At 30.7% G+C, this 20657-nt stretch overlaps 1 protein-coding gene across 4 annotated transcripts; it reads right to left on the bottom strand.

The window, feature by feature from the left end:
* Nucleotides 1-4505: 4505 nt before the first annotated feature.
* On the bottom strand, nt 4506-18920 carry LOC121121608 (phosphoenolpyruvate carboxykinase [GTP]). Of its 4 annotated transcripts, none has more exons than XM_040716573.2 (7): nt 18840-18920; nt 18607-18778; nt 6720-7126; nt 6226-6658; nt 5318-5897; nt 4897-5244; nt 4506-4811 (listed from the first exon to the last, which is right to left on the bottom strand). In XM_040716573.2, the coding sequence occupies exons 2-7, from the start codon at nt 18765-18767 to the stop codon at nt 4713-4715; spliced, it is 2028 nt and encodes a 675-aa protein (XP_040572507.1). In that variant the 5' UTR covers nt 18768-18778; nt 18840-18920; the 3' UTR covers nt 4506-4712. The 4 variants fall into 4 exon arrangements, with proteins under 4 accessions (XP_040572507.1, XP_040572514.1, XP_040572522.1 ...); XM_040716580.2 differs by having other exon boundaries at nt 18845-18902; XM_040716588.2 differs by lacking the exons at nt 18607-18778; nt 18840-18920 and adding an exon at nt 7181-7731.
* Between the last annotated feature and the right edge of the window lie 1737 nt (nt 18921-20657).

Genomic DNA, 20657 nt, shown 5'->3' with positions numbered 1-20657 from the left:
TGAGTTTAGGATTTTGCATCGGCCTATGTAAACATAAAATTCAATAGAATATGTGACGTCAATTTTTCAATAGATCCATAGATATAACTCTAGTATAAGAATCAAACAACTCTTTTGGTGTCCAAAAATACAGCCCTGTCCTTAGTTTGTGCAGTAGAAGTACTTTGCCTCAAAGCGTTTTTAAGCTTCCAGGAGCCCTTCAAATATGCTATTAACTCCATAAATTTCAAAAATCTACATCGTTTAAATTTAAGACCTACTTAATGCCTTTGTAATATATATCCTTTTATATATATATGCCTAGGCCACTGATAATTTCCGGTACTAAATTTAATGATTGTTACATTACCTACATTGTACAATAATTTAATTCGTTTCGTATATACAATACATTCTACAGAATTTATTATTAATATAATTCAATACAAAAAAAATATCTCAAAAGTTGCGTGACTCGCTTATATTGTTCCGTTAAAATATTTGCAGAATTTTCAATAAACTACATAGAATGGAAATTTGTAAGGGGTAAATTCAGAGCGGGTTTGAGTATGGGTGGACAAAAATATATTTCTTTCCTTTTCTAAAATGTGAAAATACGCGGCCTTTTATATAGCAATAAATTAAATTTTTCGGGAAAATTTCTTAACTGGTCCTTCGGCGAAATTTCCGTTCGGCAAAGCTCGACTTTGGCTAAATATGTATTTGGCAAATTGTCCTTCAGCGAAATGTCGTTTGGTAAATTTTCCTTCGGCAAGGATGTTTTTGTCATTTGTCCTTGAACCAAAATATTATCAAAAAGAGTCATTTAATGAAATATAGACCAATTTTATTGAATAAGCATGTAATAAGGCTTTATATTTTATAAGAAGGTTAAATGTTTTTCAAGTAATAAAATAAAACATTCTTTTTTTTTTTAAATGTATTAAAAAGTAGACAAAATTAAAATATATATTTTTGTAATTTGGAAATGAACCCTGGATTTTATTTTCTAAAAAAACAAAAATATCATTTTCCAAAATCGAATTGTAAAAAAGGAAAGAAATTTATTTCTGCCCAAATCCCGCTCTGAATGTATCCCTACAAATATGTCTTTCCTAACTCTATGTAGTTTTGTGATGGGACAATTCCAAAAAAAAAATTCATATGCCGATTCTTTAATATTTAAAATAATATTTAAATACTACCCTTTTGCAATGAAGGGATCCACAGTATGCTATTTTTGGGGGCTTGGTTTTTGGATTTTTTTTTGAAAAAAATCCCAATATTAAATATTTTTTGAAAAAAATTTGAAAAATTAAATTTAAAAAAAAAATCAAACATACAAATTGATATTTGAATTTTTTTCCAAAATCCTCAACTATTCACGAAATAGTTCCAAAATCCCAATTAAGATTTAAAAAAACTTAAATTTATAACTTAAATTTTTTGTAGAAAATTTCAAAAATACATAGTTATTTACAGAAAATTAAATTTTTTGAAAAAATAAATTGAAAAATTAAATTATTTAAAAAAATAACAAGGAAAAATTTAAAAATTTTTTTTTGCAAAAAAAAATTGAATTTCTAACATTTAATTTTCTAGTAAAAAGCTAAAAATCCTTAATTTGGGAGGGTAGTTATTTTTTTTATAACTTAAAAAAGTGATAAATTATTATATCTAATACCTACTTAATGCATTTGTAATAAGTATAGACCTAGGCTACTGAGAATTTCCGGTACTAAATTGTTACATGACCTACATCATACAATAAATCAATTTGTTTTCAACATACGATACAATCTACATAATCCAACATAGTATTCAAATAATTTATGTGTGTGATGTACGTCCTACATAGAAAAACAACGATAAGAGTGCATTTATTTCAAAAAAGAAGATCGATACAGACTTGTATAATAAAAGTTGTTCAGAATTCTGAGTTTCGTACTTAAGGCTATGCTTTATTTTGAGGAGACCAGATTCCTGGTCTTTGGACGGCAAGTTTGTTTTTGCTCTAATAAATTGATTTTTTGTTCATGGAACAAGATTAATTCCCCGTGACTTAATTTTTTTAAAGGTATTGGTTGTCGATTCGAAAATGCATCAAAAAATAAAAAATAAACGAATTATTGGACTAACAGAGTAAATTAAATATGAAGGAAATAGGAAGAGGATTAGTGAGTTAGTCATAGCATGTATCTTTATTATGGGTAAAGAAGGAACATCTTATATAATCATTGTATTTGTCACAAGAATCACCCTTAGTTCTGGTGGTGATGAGTTTCCATTTTCACTTATAAAAGACAGTTTCCAATTAAGTTAGCAATGGCAATTTCAATAAATAAACCACAAGTACAAACATTTGAAAAAATTGCTTTATATTTACCAAAATCAGTATTTTCTCATTGTCAATTATATGTTGCATTTTCAAGAGTGTCATAAGGGAGTACAGGTTTGATTGTATTTACATTAAATAGACAGAAAACAGCAAAAAATGCTTTATTTAAGGGGATTTTATCATAGAAATTTACCGATTATATAATTAAAGTTTATAGTCGATTGTTTTAGTTTATAATCTAAGTCTTTTTAACTTTTATTGGCTATCTTTAAGATAGCGTGTTCATGCTGCTATAATATTAATATAATTTAACCCAAATAAATATCTAAAAAGTTGTGTGACTCAATTAAATTGTTCCGTTTACAAAAATTATTATAATATATCTGGAAAGACCGGGTAGAGTTACATCAGTTTTGTTATTGCATCAAATACTCAGAGACAGTTTAACTTAAAGAACCAAATTTTAAAACAGCATACATAGATATATTTACTAATTTTTGCATTGACTTAAAGATTCAATAACTTATTAGTTTTTTCATAAATTGCATTTAAATGTTACGCCTCAAAATTTGTCACCTTGACTGCATTTGTAACATTTAAAAAATCAAATTTCATTTATTTTATTAAAAAAAAATAATCTTTTTGATTGATAGATAAATATATGTAGATACTTTTTAAGATGTTGAATTATTTAATACTAATGGTAGACTTTTATAATGGATTAATAAATAATAAGATTTGTATTTTAGTCTATATATATGAAAAATCCAAACTCTGTGGCCTCTTTGACATAAAGCGTAGTTTTATATAAGAAAAAAATAAATTCCAACATTATTGCTGCTATTGATCTCTTTTACTTAACGGTGCAATATCTCAAATTTCTTCTAAATAATTTTGATAAAATTATATCAACTGATAGTAAAATAATGAATACTTCATAGGATATTGTCATATAGATAAAAGGCAATGTTTTTTTTACATCTATAGATATAGTTTACAGCAAACAAAAAATATACATAACTTCATTATTACATTGTTATTCCTTCAAAAAATTACTAGTACTCTTCACAATTAGTTTTTATAAAAATATCTTTGACAAAAGTTGCCAAAAATTATTGATTCATCTTCCACAGTAATTTGCTTTATATTATAAATTATGATGTAAATTTTATGGGCTTAGCTTTATTGATGCTCAAGAAAAATGGGCCCTGGTCTTCCGTGCAATGTAATACTATTGTGTGGACTGCTCCTTCTAGACTTTAAATATTACTTATAGTATCGTAAAGATGCAAAAAACTTTGGAATTAGTCACGGAATATTTAAAGTAAATATATATATATAATAAGGCGTTAATCACTGTAGCTTGATGAAAAAGAATGAACATTTCCTGCCGCTATTTATGAAAATAATATCTCATAGGTAACACAGAAAATTATTCACTCTCTGTAATTATCAAATTTAAATACAAGTAGATAAGGAGTTTTCAGTACCTACAAGAAATGCGGGACTTGGACTCGAGACTACATGCCACTGGAATGGACTGCATATTTGGAGTACTTGTTACTCGACTTGATCTCAGTATCAAAGACTTGCAACATGACTAGGTCTCGTGACTCGATTAAGTATCGAAAGTTAGTATATATTGATATATACAAAAACTGAAATACTATGGTTTCTATGTAATAATTATGGGATTGAAATGAGATCAAAATAAATTCAAGGACTCGAACTGGACTTGATGAAAAATTAATGAGCTTGGACTTGTAAACGAAGACTTGAGACTCACATGGGTTTAAATGCTTTATTGTACCTCTGGTGGTGCTTACTGTAAATGACTTAAAATAAATGGAATTATTGGAGCCGACTTTTTATTTAAAATATATAAGTGATTTACGAAACTACTACTAAACTAGACTATAACTTCAATGAAAGAATGTTACAAAATATGGAGTATACGAATGGATAGTCATATGCACATAAATTAAAATGTTTGCATTCCTTCATTGATGTAAATTTTGTTGATGAATGGGAATACTTAAAACATGCTTCTGAAGAAATAAATATGAAAAAAAAGACAATATAATTGTCTGGAAACAAAATTGTAATTAATATATAGGTTTAATAATATACTAAAACGTAACACCAAAATTATTATTTAAAGAAAAAACTCTTAGGTTTGAATGTAAGCGAATGTAGATTGATTTTTTATTGGGATAGGAAAATGCAGTATTTATTTTTCAAACTAAAAAAATCGAATTTCTCTCAAATATTGAGAGATTAACAGTAAGAATGTGTGGGGAAAGCAGTTTAATAAACAACATTTATAAAAAAAACACGAAAAAAGACTAGATGTTTAAGAATATTGATGGATAATAATAATATGAGAAGAAGAAGTTCATTTCAGTCTGTTTTCAAGATCAGAGAGCTGTTGGTTGATTTCATTTGGAAGGCTTGCTCCAACTTGGTCAGCAAAGTATTGCTTTAGTTCTTTGACCTAATAATAACAAAAAACAGGAGAAAAAGAAGATAATTATAAATAATAAATCATGATGGATAGATATAAGTATAGAAGTATCTACCTCTTCCTTCCAAAATGGAATGGGGATTGAAAATAATTCGTCCATGTCAATGGGGCTAAGACCACTTAAACAAATATCACTAGGATTTGGAAGAACTCCAATAGGTGAGCTGATTCCTTGACCTTTGTTATCGATACGTCTTATAATCCAGTCCAAGACTCGTATATTCTCGCCAAAGCCTGGCCATAAGAACCCTCCATTCTTACTTGATTTCCTAAACCAATTTACCATGTAGATGCGAGGGAGTCTATTGCCTGGCTTATCGTAAAATGATAGCCAATGCTTCAAATAATTTCCAAAATTATATCCAAAGAAGGGACGCATTGAGAAGGGATCGTGCATTATGGCCTAGATTAAAAAAAAAGGGGAAGAGTATGACAATTGAAAGAGCAAGAGAGAGCACCGGATTTAATTAACTTGCCTTGCCCTTATATTCTGCTGCAGCTGTTGTCTCGGATTTGAGACCTGCTCCGAGGAAAACACCATGTTTCCAGTCAAATGATTCTACTACCAAAGGAACACCTTCAGGTCTTCTTCCACCAAACAAAATTGCTTCTATTGGGACACCATTGGGAGATTCCCAGTCAGGATCAATGATGGGACAATTTTTAGCTGGGGCACAAAAACGTGAGTTGGGATGAGCTGCAGGTCGACCACACCCTGGGGTCCAATCTTGTCCCTTCCAATCAATGAGATGTGCTGGGGGTTCTTTGGTCATCCCTTCCCACCAAACTCCTCCATCATCTGTCAATGCTACGTTAGTGAATAGAGTATTGCGTTGAACTGATTTCATGGCCATTGGGTTAGAGTCCATGGAGGTTCCAGGAGCCACACCAAAGAATCCATTCTCAGGGTTAATAGCTCTCAATGTACCCTCCTCATCAAAACGAAGCCATGCAATGTCATCTCCAACGCATGTCACTTCATAGCCAGGGACAGTGGGCTGCAACATGGCCAAGTTTGTCTTGCCACATGCTGATGGAAAAGCGGCACAAACGTACCTATATAATGTAAAGCAAGAAAAACGACATTAACCTCCTCGTTAGTTATTCAGAATAAGTTTGAATCAAAATTGGATATCAAACAAAATACAAAAATAAATCGTAGTAATATGTCAATTAAAAAAAACAAAAAAAAAAACACAATATATGAAGCCTTTTATTGTATCTAGAAAAATATAAACTTGTTTTTCCAAGTCATATGATCAAAAGTAAATGGACCTTCATTTACGTCTTAACCATCTCCCCACCCCCCTCCAAAAAAAAACCAAAAACAACACCAATAAAGGAAGAAATATAAAGAAAATGAAGACAAAACATGGGTACTTACTTTCGACGGTTACTTCCAGGAATTTTAATGCCCGTAATGAGCATGTGCTCTGCAAACCAACCCTGTTTTTCAGCTAAAGCGGATCCAATCCGAAGAGCAAAGCATTTTTTACCAAGTAAGGAATTTCCTCCATAACCAGATCCAAAGGAAAGGATCTCTGATGACGCAGGTTTATGGGCAATGATGGTATTTTCGGGATTGCACGGCCATGTTGCGCTCTTTTGACCGGGTGCAAGAGGTTGACCGACTGAATGTAAACATTTGACATATTCATAAGGTTTTGTCCTAAGAACATCAACCACGGGTGTTCCAATGCGAGTCATCACTCTCATTGACACAGCCACATATGCTGAATCCGTCAACTCGATACCAATTTTAGAGAGTGGACCACCCACTGGGCCCATGCTGAATGGAATAACATACATTGTGCGTCCTATTAAAATTAGATATACATTTATATGATAATTCCAAACAAGGATGAACATGAATAATACCTTTCATACATCCAGGAAAGAGTGTACTGATTTTCTTATCCAGATCTGCAGGGGAAATCCAGTTCCCCAGTGTTCCTTTGACACCCTGGGCCACTGGAGGGACGGTTTCTAATTTATTTTCAGTGGCAATGAATGTTTTAGACTCCACTCGTGCAACATCTGCAGGATCTGTGCGCGTATAATAACAGTCCTCGTATTTAGAAAGAGCCACCATAACACCACTCTCAACCAATTGTTTTTTGAGAGCTTGATCTTCCCGATCAGAACCATCCATAATATGGATAGCGTCTGGAGTGCAAAGAGACACCTTTTCCTTTATCCATTCGGATACGTTGGAGGGAAGATTTCCCCAGTCTCCATTCTGGATTTGGACCTTCATTTGTGATATTTTACCACCCGTTGGAACCCTGTCAGTTTAAAAAATGAATAAATTATAGTTAATTATTTATCTTATTACTTACGATGGAGTTACCAATAAATCAGAGACAATAGGCATGGTATAATTAAGTTTAACTCACTCTTGTTACGAAAAGACCAAGAACAAATTAGAACAGGGGTTAGTACATTACTTCAAACCAAGAAATGATTGAAGTTTTCATTCGACTCATTAATATATTTATATATTTTTTTACAAAATAATAAAAATAACAAAAACACCCGCTTTTTCCGGATCCCCCCCCCAAAAAAAACTTGCTGCTCCTTACACACACAATAACAAAAAACAATAACAACAACCAACGCGGACTCGTCTGAGACCAAATTCAAATTTCATGCTCAAACACAATGGGATTTTGTAAATAACACTGATAACAATTTTGAATATACCCTATTCCCACTTCTACAAATATTTAATTAATTGTTTCAAGATTTTACAACATATTTAATATTAAAAAAAAAGAGAGGTTGAGAGGGGAAATGTAAAAATTACGAAACAAAGCGTAAACCAGAAACATCACATGACTTAAGAAGCATGTGACAAGTCAAATTCAGAGAAGGAGGGATTTCGTACTCCTCATCAATAGCTATACACTAGGAATATGTCCTTGGTCCAAGAGGCATGAACGAGTTTTTTTGTTTTTTATAAACTTCTACATAGAGATAACATTATATTTGTTTGTTTTGGGTGGTTTTTTTTCGAGACGGTCATAAGATTTTATCAACAATAGTCTTAGTAAATAAGTAATTTAGGGTCTACTACGTTCTAGGATCAGATCATATACATATAGAAAAGAACTTAGGTATATTCCTCTCCCTTACAGAAGCAAAAACAAGATTTAGTTCATTACTATCAGTCCTCTTTTCAAAGTAATTTTACTTAACTTTTTCCAGGACTCGTGACATGAATTAAAACGCAAAAGTACAATCGAGATTCTCACCATTTTGTTTTTAAACATAATAATATAAGAAATTCCCCACATCCACCTGTATCATCCATTTCTACGCCACCATCAACCTTTTATTTCATCATGTGACAGAAATAAAGAAAACGATAAATGGAGACGAGCCTCCATAAAAACTACCTTGGATTGGTCACTTTGAATGTTTTTATGACGTAAAAAAAAGTGCTTATATATATAGTAATAACAATGATAGTAGTCCTTGTATATATTTAAAAAATAAAAGAACCGGATTTTTGTTTGAAAGATAACATTTGACTTCATTATCCCAAATAATAATAATAAATATCTATATTTTGCCTCAACAAACAATGTAGGAAATGTCAACCATGAAATTCAATTCTACAGTAACCATTTCCCATTAAAATATAAAACCTATAAAAAATATTAATTTAAGAAAACTTTTGCCTCAATTCACCGGGAGCCATTTTTGATACGTTGAAGTTGCGTTATTTAGTTTTCCTACATTCTTCCGATAATTAATGATTTATTTGCAAGTATTGATATTCTTAAACTTATTTACAAATCATTGCCTCAAACAAATATCTTTAATTGATAAATAAATATGTACTTAAACTTTGATGTTAACCAAAAAGACAGTTAGAATTACTTTTATCAAAATTGAGGCTTGATTACTTATCTATTGTTCAATGAATGATCGTCGTCAATTTCTAAAACAAACTTTTGAAATTTATCCTTTAAAGACGCTGAATATTGCACTTTAAGAAGTAAAAATTAATCCTCACAATTAAATTAGTACGAGTTTGAATGATTTTACTTAAAAGAAACCATAGGAGGGGGGCAAAGTACAGTCTCAGTAATCAAATGAAGATTTTATATGATATTTAATATTTTTGGATGTTTCAATTCATCCCAGAAATTTTTATACAAATCCTGTAATTGATCGGAATAACAGTTCTATGAAATATTGGTTTGTATGATGCAAAAAAAAAAAAATGGACATTCCTCCTTTTCTTAAATATTGTATAAGATTGTTTTTATGTTGATGCACCAAATAATATATAAAAAAAGAAACTAATTTTGAACACCCTAAATTCAATTTTTAACTTACTCAGTCTCATATTGAAATGTTTAACGATTAATGAAATAATTCGTATCATTTCACACTTATTCGTTAATGTTTATCTTAATGAAAATATCACATGTATATATAACAATTAACATCTAGATAATAATTGGCAACAAGCAAAATACAAATGGTAGCTGCCATATGTGTTGTTTTTTTTTTAAATTTCCCTTTTAACAGTTGAGATTGCAAATGAATAAAAAGTTCCAATTTTTCCACATTTATTTTTACTTTTATCAAATTAATTAATTACATTACGTTATCGACACTCATTTGAGACTAAAACACTTACTTTATTCTCAATAAGAAGGCAGCACGTAGTAAATAGATTACTCGGACTCAGAGTAGAATTGAGTATCGAAAATGAAGTAATTCAGGCCTAGTACCTTTTTTGGGAATGGTGTTTATTTCCTTCATCTTACAAGTGCACGCAACTAATTTTATGAAACATTATGACACTAAGCTGCTTTCCTAAACATTTTTCAAATTGCCATGTTGATTTTCGTTTTTTTTATTTATTTACATACCCAAAATACTTACGTTTTACAGTCCCACTAATTATATTATTAATAATGGATATTTGTAGTGTGTGATGAAAAGGCAGGAGCGATATTTATGACATAACTAATTTGAAACTTTTGTTTACATCAGCTGCCTGTTTTAAGATTTTGAAGGGAGAAAATGGATTACTGCCATAAAAGATAACTTTTAATGTATTGAATGGTATTCGTGCAGGGAAAATATTGTAAATTAATTTAAACATATGCATAATTGTTTTATCATGCATTTAAAAAAAATTACAATCGAGTTAATCTTTAAGATAATACTTATAACTTAAATTATGTAAGTTCAATGTTCATTGTAAAACTGTAATAGATTAAAATCTTCAGGCAACAACAATAAACGTCAAATTTGACTAAGGGTACAAATAAAGATATAAAGGGTTAACTTTTTATACACCATCAGAGTCAATCAGAGTTTCTCAAGTTCATTTTGGGGGCTAACCGAACAAGTTTTATAACAATGATAACTCCTTTTTCATTACTAATAAGGAAAATAGTGAATTATTGGATGCCAAAAAGCAAGGCCTTTAATAGAGGCTATCAAAAATGTATTCCTCTATTGGCTAGTTTTATTATATATATATATTAGTACGAACACGCTATCTTAAAGAAAGCCAATGAAAAATAGCTTATTTATGTTAACATTTTAAAGTAAAACATTTTACTATAAAGTATAATTATATAATAAGTAAATTTCTTTTGTAAAACCTCCTTGCATACAACATTTTTTTATTGCTTCTGTCTATTTGCTTTGAATATAATCAAACCTTCACTTTATTTTGAGCCTCTTAAAAATGCAATATGTGAAAATACTGATTTTGGTAAATATAAAACAATTTCTCAAATGTTTGAACATATGAATTTTTTATTGTCATTGCCATTGATAACTTGCCATGTTCCTTCTTGAACCATAAATATAATGAAGATTGAAGATTCATACTGAGATTAACTCACTCATTCTATTCCTAATTCCCTTTTTTAATTCGTATTTAATAATTCTTCTTCCTTTTTTGTTACTAGCTGAGACATGCATCACACACACATAAATTATTCTGATTATATATGATATATATATGTATAAAATGTATTAAAAATATGTTATAACATCGTTACACTATATATATTTTTGATTAAATTAAATGTTGATTCAATTATCCCGATCAAAATTGCTGTTTTCTATTATTAGCAAGGGCGTCCGCTGGGGATGGGATGGAGAGGCTGTAGATCTCCCCTCTATATACTGGATTTTTACTGGATTTACTGGATTTTATTTAGGTAAGAATGAAAATTTTTTATGTGAAAATAGGCGTAAAAAAGTTTAATTTTTTTGTTAATAGCTGTGGATTTTTTATTTTTTTTCTAATATTTGAAATTTCCTTTTTCAATTTTTTTTTCCAAAAGATTGAATATGTGATGCTCAATTTATGAAAATTTTTGTTGAACAGCCATTGATTTGTGAATTATTTTTTTATAGAATTAGATTATTTGTTAGTAGCGATTGATTTATAATTTTTTTTCGAAAAAATTTAATTTTTTGTGAACAACTGTATATTTTGAATTTTTTTTCGAAAAAAATTAATATTTTAATTGGATTTTCAAAAAAATTAATATTTGAAATTTACGTTTAAATTTAAAAAAGGTCTCAGCTCTGAATATCACTTTTACATCCAGAGTAATATCCCAAACTAAAGCTTTAGAGCAAAGTGTTGAAAGTGTTTTAGTAAATTTCTTGTCTTACATATATATCTTCCCGGCCGCAAGATTCTGTCATTTTCATTTTCTGTCATTTTCCCTCGTGAATTACTGCTTCTTTTTCTTCCCTTCGTAGAATTCACCTTGTTTCAAAAGGGTAAACTAATGAATGTTGGATTGTTAGTTATGGTCCATAACTAACATATGGAGTAATATTCAAGTAGACTCCACACCCCTAGCGTACAAAAAGTTATCGCTAAACCCACATATTTGGACAAATATTGAACACATAATCTTCGTTTTGCCACTTATTTCAAGGCTTTGTGCCAAAAATAGAAGGAAAAGTTTGCCAACTAGACCCACTCTCCCTTTGTACGTATGTAAATATTTTTAAATGTAACGAGATACAAAATTAAAACTAATACGAGGATGTTACATTTTAAATTTTGATGAAACACGACCTTTTACATTTGTTGTGAAAAAAAATATGATCTGAATATAATTAATAAAGAAACATTATATTAGTTAGAATCATTTAAGGAGTATTATGTATATTAAAGCGCATAAACATATGAATAGCTACAGTGCCTATGTGACGTTAAAGGACACAAGGGAATACACAGGATTATATATATATATATAATTCTAGTAAGGATAAAAAGTTCCTTGGTCTGGGGGAAGGACCCCTCCAACCCTCTTCTTGCGGATGCCCCTTGTTTGGGTACCCAAATTTTAATTTGAAAGATGTGAACCTACCCAGATCCGAGAAAATGTGGATCATTCCTATTTTAACTACGATAGCAAAGGTTACAGTAGCCTAAGGCTGTACCTGAAATAGATATAGCTATAATGAACATATACCGAAGTAAAAATTAATTCCTCTTCTTAAGTTGTACAAGAAAAAGCTTAAAAATGTTAATTTTTTCACATCATTGACTTTAGTGGATATCGCAACCTTTCCTCAAAAAACGAAATGGAATAAAATCTCCAAAACTAGACAATTCTTCCCAACCATGAAATCCTTATTTTATTGTAATTTTTTGAATGGTTCACAGCTAAACAAGAACTTATTCAAGTTGGACCAATAAACTTTCAGAACCCTAATGAGTAATGAGAGGAAAAGAAGAAGAAAAATTGACAAACGACAACCAAATACTCCTTAGATTTGTATGTAAGTAAGGTATATATAAGGGTGATAATTTTGGTAAGGATAGAAAAGTGTGCGAGGAGAAGAGAACAAATACTTAAGGCATCATTGATTAAATAATATACATTTTTTCTATCAATCAAGAACGTTATCATTCCCGCCTTTATTATTCAATATTAATATAATATTAGATGCTGATAGTCGATAGAGAAATGAATAAAATGCCTAAAATAACGTCGCCTTCTGTCTGGATTTCTGGAAATGGAAGCCCAGGAATTTGAGAATTACTTACCAGATGAGAAACAGATGGTTTGTCGGATTTATCGAAATAAATGTGCCTTTAGTCTCCTATTTAGAATTACACGCCACTCATTATCCTCATCTCATATCAAGAGCATGGATATTCATCTAAAAAATCAAGTTAATGATGAATACATCAAGTCAGACTTTAACTCTGATCTCACAAAGATGCTTAATGCATGTAATATAACCTTATCCATTGCTAATCATCTATGTTCAAAAAATTTATGGAGAAATACACGGGTAAACCTATCCCTTCCCAAGGAACCATCATTAAATTAATGGAGGATGTTGGTACTGATGTCATTTATAGAAATACATATAAAAATGTTTTGAGTCATCCACACCAAATGACGATCAAGTTATCAGTAAAAAGTATAAAATGTTTACTAATTTTGAAATGGAACTTTGAATTTTGTACTATCTAACAGTAAGTATTCAATTTTTTTTTAAATCTAACCCTAAAATAAGAAGAAGAGGGGTGATTATCTTTTTGATTAAACTCCACGTCTGGCTTGTGTTTTGCAACCTAAAGTTATGACATATTTAACTGGATTCCGGTGTCAGAACAAGAAAATATTATTTGGATCAATCTATTATTTCAATATTCTGTATATATAATTTATTGTTATTAGTTATATGATTCCAATTGTTTAATTTTGTATATTTAACATATGTAAATGTATGATGTTATATTTTTTATTATGTAGATTATATTTAATTAAAGCCTTCTTTTTTAAACTTGGAACTTCAAATATATTTTGAAATACTCTACTTTGTCGTTTCATTAGCTATTATACTGAGAATAAGGCTCACAATAAATTACAATTTCATGGAGTGTGACGTTTTAAAAAATCTACTGTAACGGATAAAAAAAGTCAATTATACGTAGAATATCTTCATTAAACATTTTGCTAATAAATACTTTCGTTATACCCTCAAAAATCATAATAAAGCAGGCAGATGATAATCACTTCATTATTTTAAACAATGATACCATATGTATTTTTTCCCCTTCTCCTTGCACGCGTTTTTCTCTACAATATTATCAACTTTACGCATATATAAAGATATTTTTTTATTAGAGCGCGAGTAGAAGGCGTAAGCGACATATATGGTACATCTAAATCCACACTTTTTTTAAATATCAGCTGCCTGTTATATGATTTTGTGAGTAGAGAATCAATAATTGCTATGAAGAGGATCACTTCCTTCATTTAAAATAGCATCATTGGAGGAAAAATATTGTAATTATATCTAAATTTATAAAGATAAATTTTTTTATTCATTTTTAAATCAATTTATAGCAAAGATAGGGGATAATTTTTCTTTTAGACGGAAGTGTTTACACACTCATTAATATTAAATAATGAATAAAAAAGAAGAAAGAGCACACGTGTCAATCTTTTTTCCTGTTGTAATCACTATTCTTAGTTTTTTCCTATACACACATCCCATCTTAAAATATACAACACATTGTGCTGAACCGAGTGGTCCATTAAAATCTGAACAATTCGAATTTTAAACTTGAACAAAAAAGTAAAAAAATATTTACAAATTAACAATATAATTTCAACAAAACCAGTGCTATAAATGGATGTGTGTCTGAGCTCTAATTGGCAATGGTGGCTTCCAAGCGGCAGTGGTAGAAGGAAATAAACCTGTTAAGGATGTATTCCTCTGTAATGGAGTCCCAGTGCTGGATGATAGGGACTTTGAGGGCCTCCATATTTGGATGATGGACACTGCAGGCCTTCCCCTCGACATGCACCCAAATTCTGTAGTTGAGGGGTTGGCATCAGGGCTATAGGAGAGGGGGCAAAAGTGTCAAATAAGAGCTCAAAAAAAAAAAACTCCACCGCACTCATTCAAAAGAGTCTTGTAACGGAGGAAATGTGTTTCTTTCATTGATGGCATAAAAAGTTACCCCTCCAGTCTCACAAGGATCTCTTCACCCACTTTTTGATAGTTTTCTGGACAGTCTGGTGTGAAATCCCGAGATCTCTTGCATGGGCTCTCATGGACTTGAGGGGATTGACCTTGGCTATTTTCTATAACTCCGAATCCAGGTTGGCATTTTTGACAGAGACTTTCTTCCTTTCCAACGTTTCGGACTTTCTGTCGCCATAGACTGTGGTCCTGGAGACGCTCAACTGCTGGGAGTACGCAAATGGAAATTCGTTGATCATATTCAAGTATCATTTTCTCGACTTGCACTTATGCTAGAGAGCTCAAGTTTGGTTTGCATTGTAACTAATTGTTTATGCTTTAATACGAGTGTGAATTAATTACAAACAACTCAACCTTTATTAATTATTGAATTAGTAAGTGTTCAGATTTCAATGGACCCCCTGGTAGATGGAGGAACTCATTGATCCAATAAATTCAAAGAATAAGATAGGAAGAGGCAAATTACCCTTATTTATGTGTTTATCAACACATTGCAAAATATGTACAAAAGTACAGAGCGATTAAATGTGAATATAATTCGTTATTATTTATTTACATACTTTATTGGATGTCATACAAGGTGTAACAAGTTTTAATGAATGGATTGCGTCTATTCATTTCAAAATAGATATTTATACTAAAAAAGAAGTATACCATCAAAGGAACTTTTACAATGATTAATATAGTAATATTTTAAAATTTTCACGAGTCCATGTCAAGTATGACTCCTCAGGGAAATTATCGAGCCGAATCTTGTACCCTTGATAGGAATGGTATTTGGGGGCTAGAGTTTTAGTGTTGCACATGAAAATGGTCTAAATCCTCGTGAATGTAAATCAAAAAGTTTATGTAAACTACTTTGATAACGACAGTCTTTTTTCTAATCTGTTTGGTCTCTTTCACGATTTATCGGTCCTAAGGACCGATTAGTCGATTCTTCAGTGCTATTTTCATTGGTAACTTTGAAATTTCTTCCCTTTTAGCTAGGATTGAAGAACATGAAAACGAAAGAAATAATGAATGATGCCTAGAACGTATGATACTTACTAGACCCACAGCTCCTATATTAAACTTGAGGTACTTCGTCTCTTTGAAAGTGGTCATCATAAAACTTCAACTGCTTAAATGACATAGTTACTAACTACTTTATTTCAACTGATAGGACTGCAATCTATTACGCGCTTTGTTATCTTTATTGTATCACACAACTTTTCATCCAACAAGAAAAAAAACAACCAGAACATCAGGTGGTTAGCCAAAAAAGTCAATCACACCACTGCTATTTATCTCTTAAGTTGTGTTGGATCGGTCTAAATAAACTAAAAAGACTGCAGTTCTATCAGTTCAGTGCTAATAAACTATGTCAGTCCTAGGACCAGTCCATATCGGTCTATTGTCGAAACGAAAACAGCTGAATTTATGTAGTTACTACTATCTACGTCATTTGAGTCGCTAAAGTTACACCATAGTTCATAACCTCTTTCAATGAGACCTGTAGGAGATTTGTAACTTGATTTGATTTGTATTATTATACGTTCTAGCTATTAGTATTTTTTGTTTACTTAATATATTCTTCTATACTTGCTATGAGTGAAGGAAATAAAAAGATAGCTAGGACCCTAGAACTGAAAGACCGATGTATAATTCCTTAAGACCTTTGAAAGGTAAAAAAGATCGGACTGATAGAAAAAATTTAAGACTTAAAGGGGCGGAGGAAAAAAGACTGATAAGGCGATCAATCCTACAACTGATCCAACATATTTTTTTAGTAATCCTAGATCATTATTGTCATATTTATTTGTCAGTTTGTATTTCTCTACAATTTTTAAAATAAGTACCATATATACATACATATTTTCATAATATCAAAGTCCTATGTAGTATTTTATTTGATTCTTAATTATAAAATTGTATAGTAATATTTTATTAAAAGTGTAGCTATACATATGTATATGAGAGCCAAAATTTCTGCATAGAAATAATAAAATACCCAATATATATGTATTTGAATAGGGATCAACAAGAAATTGTATTCCTGTTCTTTAGAAAAAGGAGCATCAGTATAGAATAACTTAGCGGGAATTAATATTGATAATGGTCAATGTTATTTCTTCGGCGCAGGTGAGCATTGTAATAAAAGCCCCTGTGCCGTCTATCTTATATGAATTGTATTAATATGAAAATTTAAAAAAATATTTTATTGAATTTAAATAACATTCAAATTTTATTAGAAACTTTTTTCCGCATTTGGGCAAATTATGCAGCAAAGTAAAGAGCTTAATATTGGAAATAAAAATTTTGAATTTTTATTTCCATAAAATTTTTTATAAATAACTGAATTTTTGAATTTTTTTCCAAAAAATTAAATTTTTGAAATGAAATTTTTACCCAAAAATTAATTTTTTGTGAATAGCTGTAAGCTTTTAAATTCTTTTTCCAAAAGATGGAGTTTTTGAAAATTAAATTTTTTAAAGAGTTTAATTTTCTGTAAATATCTACAAATTTTTGGAATTTTTTTCCCAAAAAATTCTAAAAACCAAGTTCCTTCTCCTCCCCTCCCCCCCACAAAAAAATCAATATATCAATTTTAAGTTGTATCATGTACATAAAAGTTTTTCTGATTTTTGTGTAGGCCCATATCAAGGCAAGATTAATTACATAACTGCAAGAGTACAAGTTTTCTTATATAACTTTAGATGTACAAGAACACTATTGCCAAAGGATTTTACTGTAATATTGTAGAATATTGTCATTAATATGTGAAAAAATTAAAACTAATGTTTCTATAAAATAATAAGTTAAAATATAGTTGTACCAAGGTGAAAAAAATAAATAAATGTATATATATATAATCTTGGTGACACCCCTGATGGTATAGAACTTACCTCTTGCGCACTCGCTGTCAAGCTTTTTTGCCGTCATACATGCTTGCCTCGAACATTTTTACCGCGATACATACTTGCCGTCCAACACTTTCGCCGTCAAAAGTGATAAAATAGATCTTGTACAATAAATATTGACATGTTATTGCTATTTTAAGAAATAAATAAATAATTTTTAGTTCTAAATTGAAGTCAGGGCTTGGGTATGCAATAATGAATTGACTTCCATAATACCTATAAAATAAATAAGTATCTTTATAAGCTTGAAATTTCTTTTTTTTTTACTGTTCCATCACTATTTCAAGATACTAGAAGATACTTTCCTACAAAGACATCCCCGAGTGGCTTAGCACCATGCAGAATGTTCACGTGTATAGTTTTAAAATTAATACTAGTGATGTGAATTTTGGATTAATTTGACGAGTCAGACTGTTAACTTTATAAGATATATTACATAGCTTTTGACGGCGAAAATGCCTGGTAGGCAAGTATGTAGCACATCAAACATGTTTGAGACGAGCATGTATGACGGCAAAAAAAAAAAAATGACAGCGAGGTTGGCAAAAGAGTGCGAGGCGAAAATATTTGAGGCAAAACCCCCTGTGACCAAAAAATACAAGGTAAATCTGTATGTTCATGGTGCATGAACGTCATAAAATAGCACATCCACACACAAAAATAAAAAAAAGATTTACTGTTATTCGACTTTTTCTATAATAAACATATTCTAGTTGAGTGTGCGGTCTTTGAACAGTGAGTTCGAGTTAGGTAGAAGTCTTAGAACTTGAATCCAGAGTCAGAAAATAATACGACGTAACTCGCACTCGAGTCCGAGTTTGTTAATATTTATAAGGGACTTAGGAACTTACTCGGATGTTGAAAAGAAGCGAATGTATTCATTAACACGTGGAAGGGTCTTCAATGATATATTGAAGGATGAGTAATGATGATGGATAGGAATGGTTGGGACCACTACTCTCTTTGGATAGACTAAGAGAGTCCGTACAATTCGTATAGAATATGGAGACATGATCAAGGGATCTGCTTAAATAATGAAAAGAGTAAATTGATGTTTTTTTCTTCGTATAGGAGTTCCTCTTACCTTACATTGAACGTGTTATCGTCAACAATGAATAGTATATTAATTTAAACACGTTGATGATTTAAAGCCTAATGTCGAAGATGCAAAAACAGAAAATAAAAACAACAAAGAAAAAAACTCTGTGACTGCGATTTTTTATTATTTTTATAATGAAGGGGAAAAGGAGTCATCAAAAGACAGAAGAAAATCCAAGTGCTGTACTACTATGTCTACTAGTTTGGAGGGAAGATAAATATTATCCAGAACTACAAGGTTCTGCCTTGAATTTTTCCTCTTTTATTTTTAAAGAAAAACTCAATATAATTAATCATAATAAATAGTATTTTGATTAATAAGCTAATATTATTCAAAGTTTGAACCTCCGATCATTACCCATTTATTTAGTTTGGAGGAAAGCTATAAACCAAGTAGGGAAATGGAGAGCAGAGGATGAATTTTCGTACAAAGTTAGGGGTATTTGCAACAATTTATTTTGTCCGCTATACGCGTTTACTCTATAACTAATCACACAACCTCCCTGAATTCACCATTTTAACTGAATATTCAAGGTGAATTCTGCAAAGGGGAAAAAAGTTGTACTTCAACAGCCTTCCCCTCAATTATACCACAAAAATAAAAATGGCGATCTTGGAATGATAATCTTAGAAATATAAGATGGGCACTATTCTTACGCCAAACATTAAACATTCCTTTATAATTTTCTTTATCAAGGGCAGGGTAAACAATTTCCTGGACTACCCTTATCTAAAAATGCTAATTCACTTTTGCACCGTTTCTCAGCGTTTATCTAATATAAATCCTCCCTTACGAGAGATCCATACCTTTCTTTTCACACCAAAACATCCTTTATACTCTTTCCCACCTTCTTGAGTTGATCCCCAATGTTTTTTTTTTTATTGTTTTGAGCCTAACAAAATCGATTTGCGTTTGCAAAATGGTCAAATGGAGTTAGAGGAAATTAATTATACATCGGCAATGTAGTTCTTATTTCTTCATCTCGCGGTGGAATAAAGGATGCAAACTGTAGCTTTATCAAAGATTTCAGCTATTGAATGACATCATTTTCAAGTATGTGTGTGAGCAATACAAAGTTTTCTAAAATAAGGGGTAATGTCAGTGCGTCTCTCTGTAATTACTATTATCGTGGACGACAGAGCGTTACCTCTAAGCAACAACAACAATTAAATTAATGTATGTATGTATACATTATCGTGGGCCAAAAGAATATTATAATCTGTTGCAAGTGTATCGATTTAAAGCACTCATTGGCATTATATCTAAAGAGTTATTTAGATCACTGCAGTAACATATATGTACAACTCTCATACATAGCTATGAGATATGTATGTATTAAAGCCTGTAGTATTGCTGTTTGGAGAATGAGAAACGATTCATCAAACAAGTTTAATGATTGTTACCAAGTGAGCCATGCTACATACGTACACAAGGGGGTTCAATATACATAAATAGATAAGGCACATGCAACTCTAACTGATAATGAAATTGCTGCTTTAACATGTCGCTTTGGGTAATATTTGCAATCGTATTTATGGGATTGTAAAGACTATAAGGAGTGGGAACATTTCAATTTTTTCATTATAACATAAAGTAGTACTCTTTAATCTATCATTTATTTCCTGAATACTTTAACTAGACTCGATGAAAATATTAGAGGACTTGACTTGGATTTGAGTATAATGACTTTACCCCACCTCTGGAGACTCTAAATTTTCTTACAGAGCCCTGGACTCAAGTCTCTATGGATTTTGAATTTTTTTGCCGTAAAATTTAATATTGTAAATTTTTTAGCAAGATAAC

The sequence above is a fragment of the Lepeophtheirus salmonis genome, chromosome 1, assembly GCF_016086655.4.
Source record: "Lepeophtheirus salmonis chromosome 1, UVic_Lsal_1.4, whole genome shotgun sequence".
NCBI lineage: Eukaryota > Metazoa > Arthropoda > Copepoda > Siphonostomatoida > Caligidae > Lepeophtheirus > Lepeophtheirus salmonis.
Note: the sequence above shows the minus strand (reverse complement) of the source record. Positions and strands in the feature narration are given on the sequence as shown.

Excerpts from the sequence above, each read along its gene's own strand:
- LOC121121608 (XM_040716573.2), bottom strand. The coding sequence starts at position 18,767 with ATGTCTCCATATTCTATACGAATTGTACGGACTCTCTTAGTCTATCCA. Across the intron at positions 5,898-6,225 it reads CCTGGAAGTAACCGTCGAAA|GTACGTTTGTGCCGCTTTTC; the intron begins GTAAGTACCCAT and ends TACATTATATAG. Across the intron at positions 5,245-5,317 it reads CAGCAGAATATAAGGGCAAG|GCCATAATGCACGATCCCTT; the intron begins GCAAGTTAATTA and ends TTTTTAATCTAG.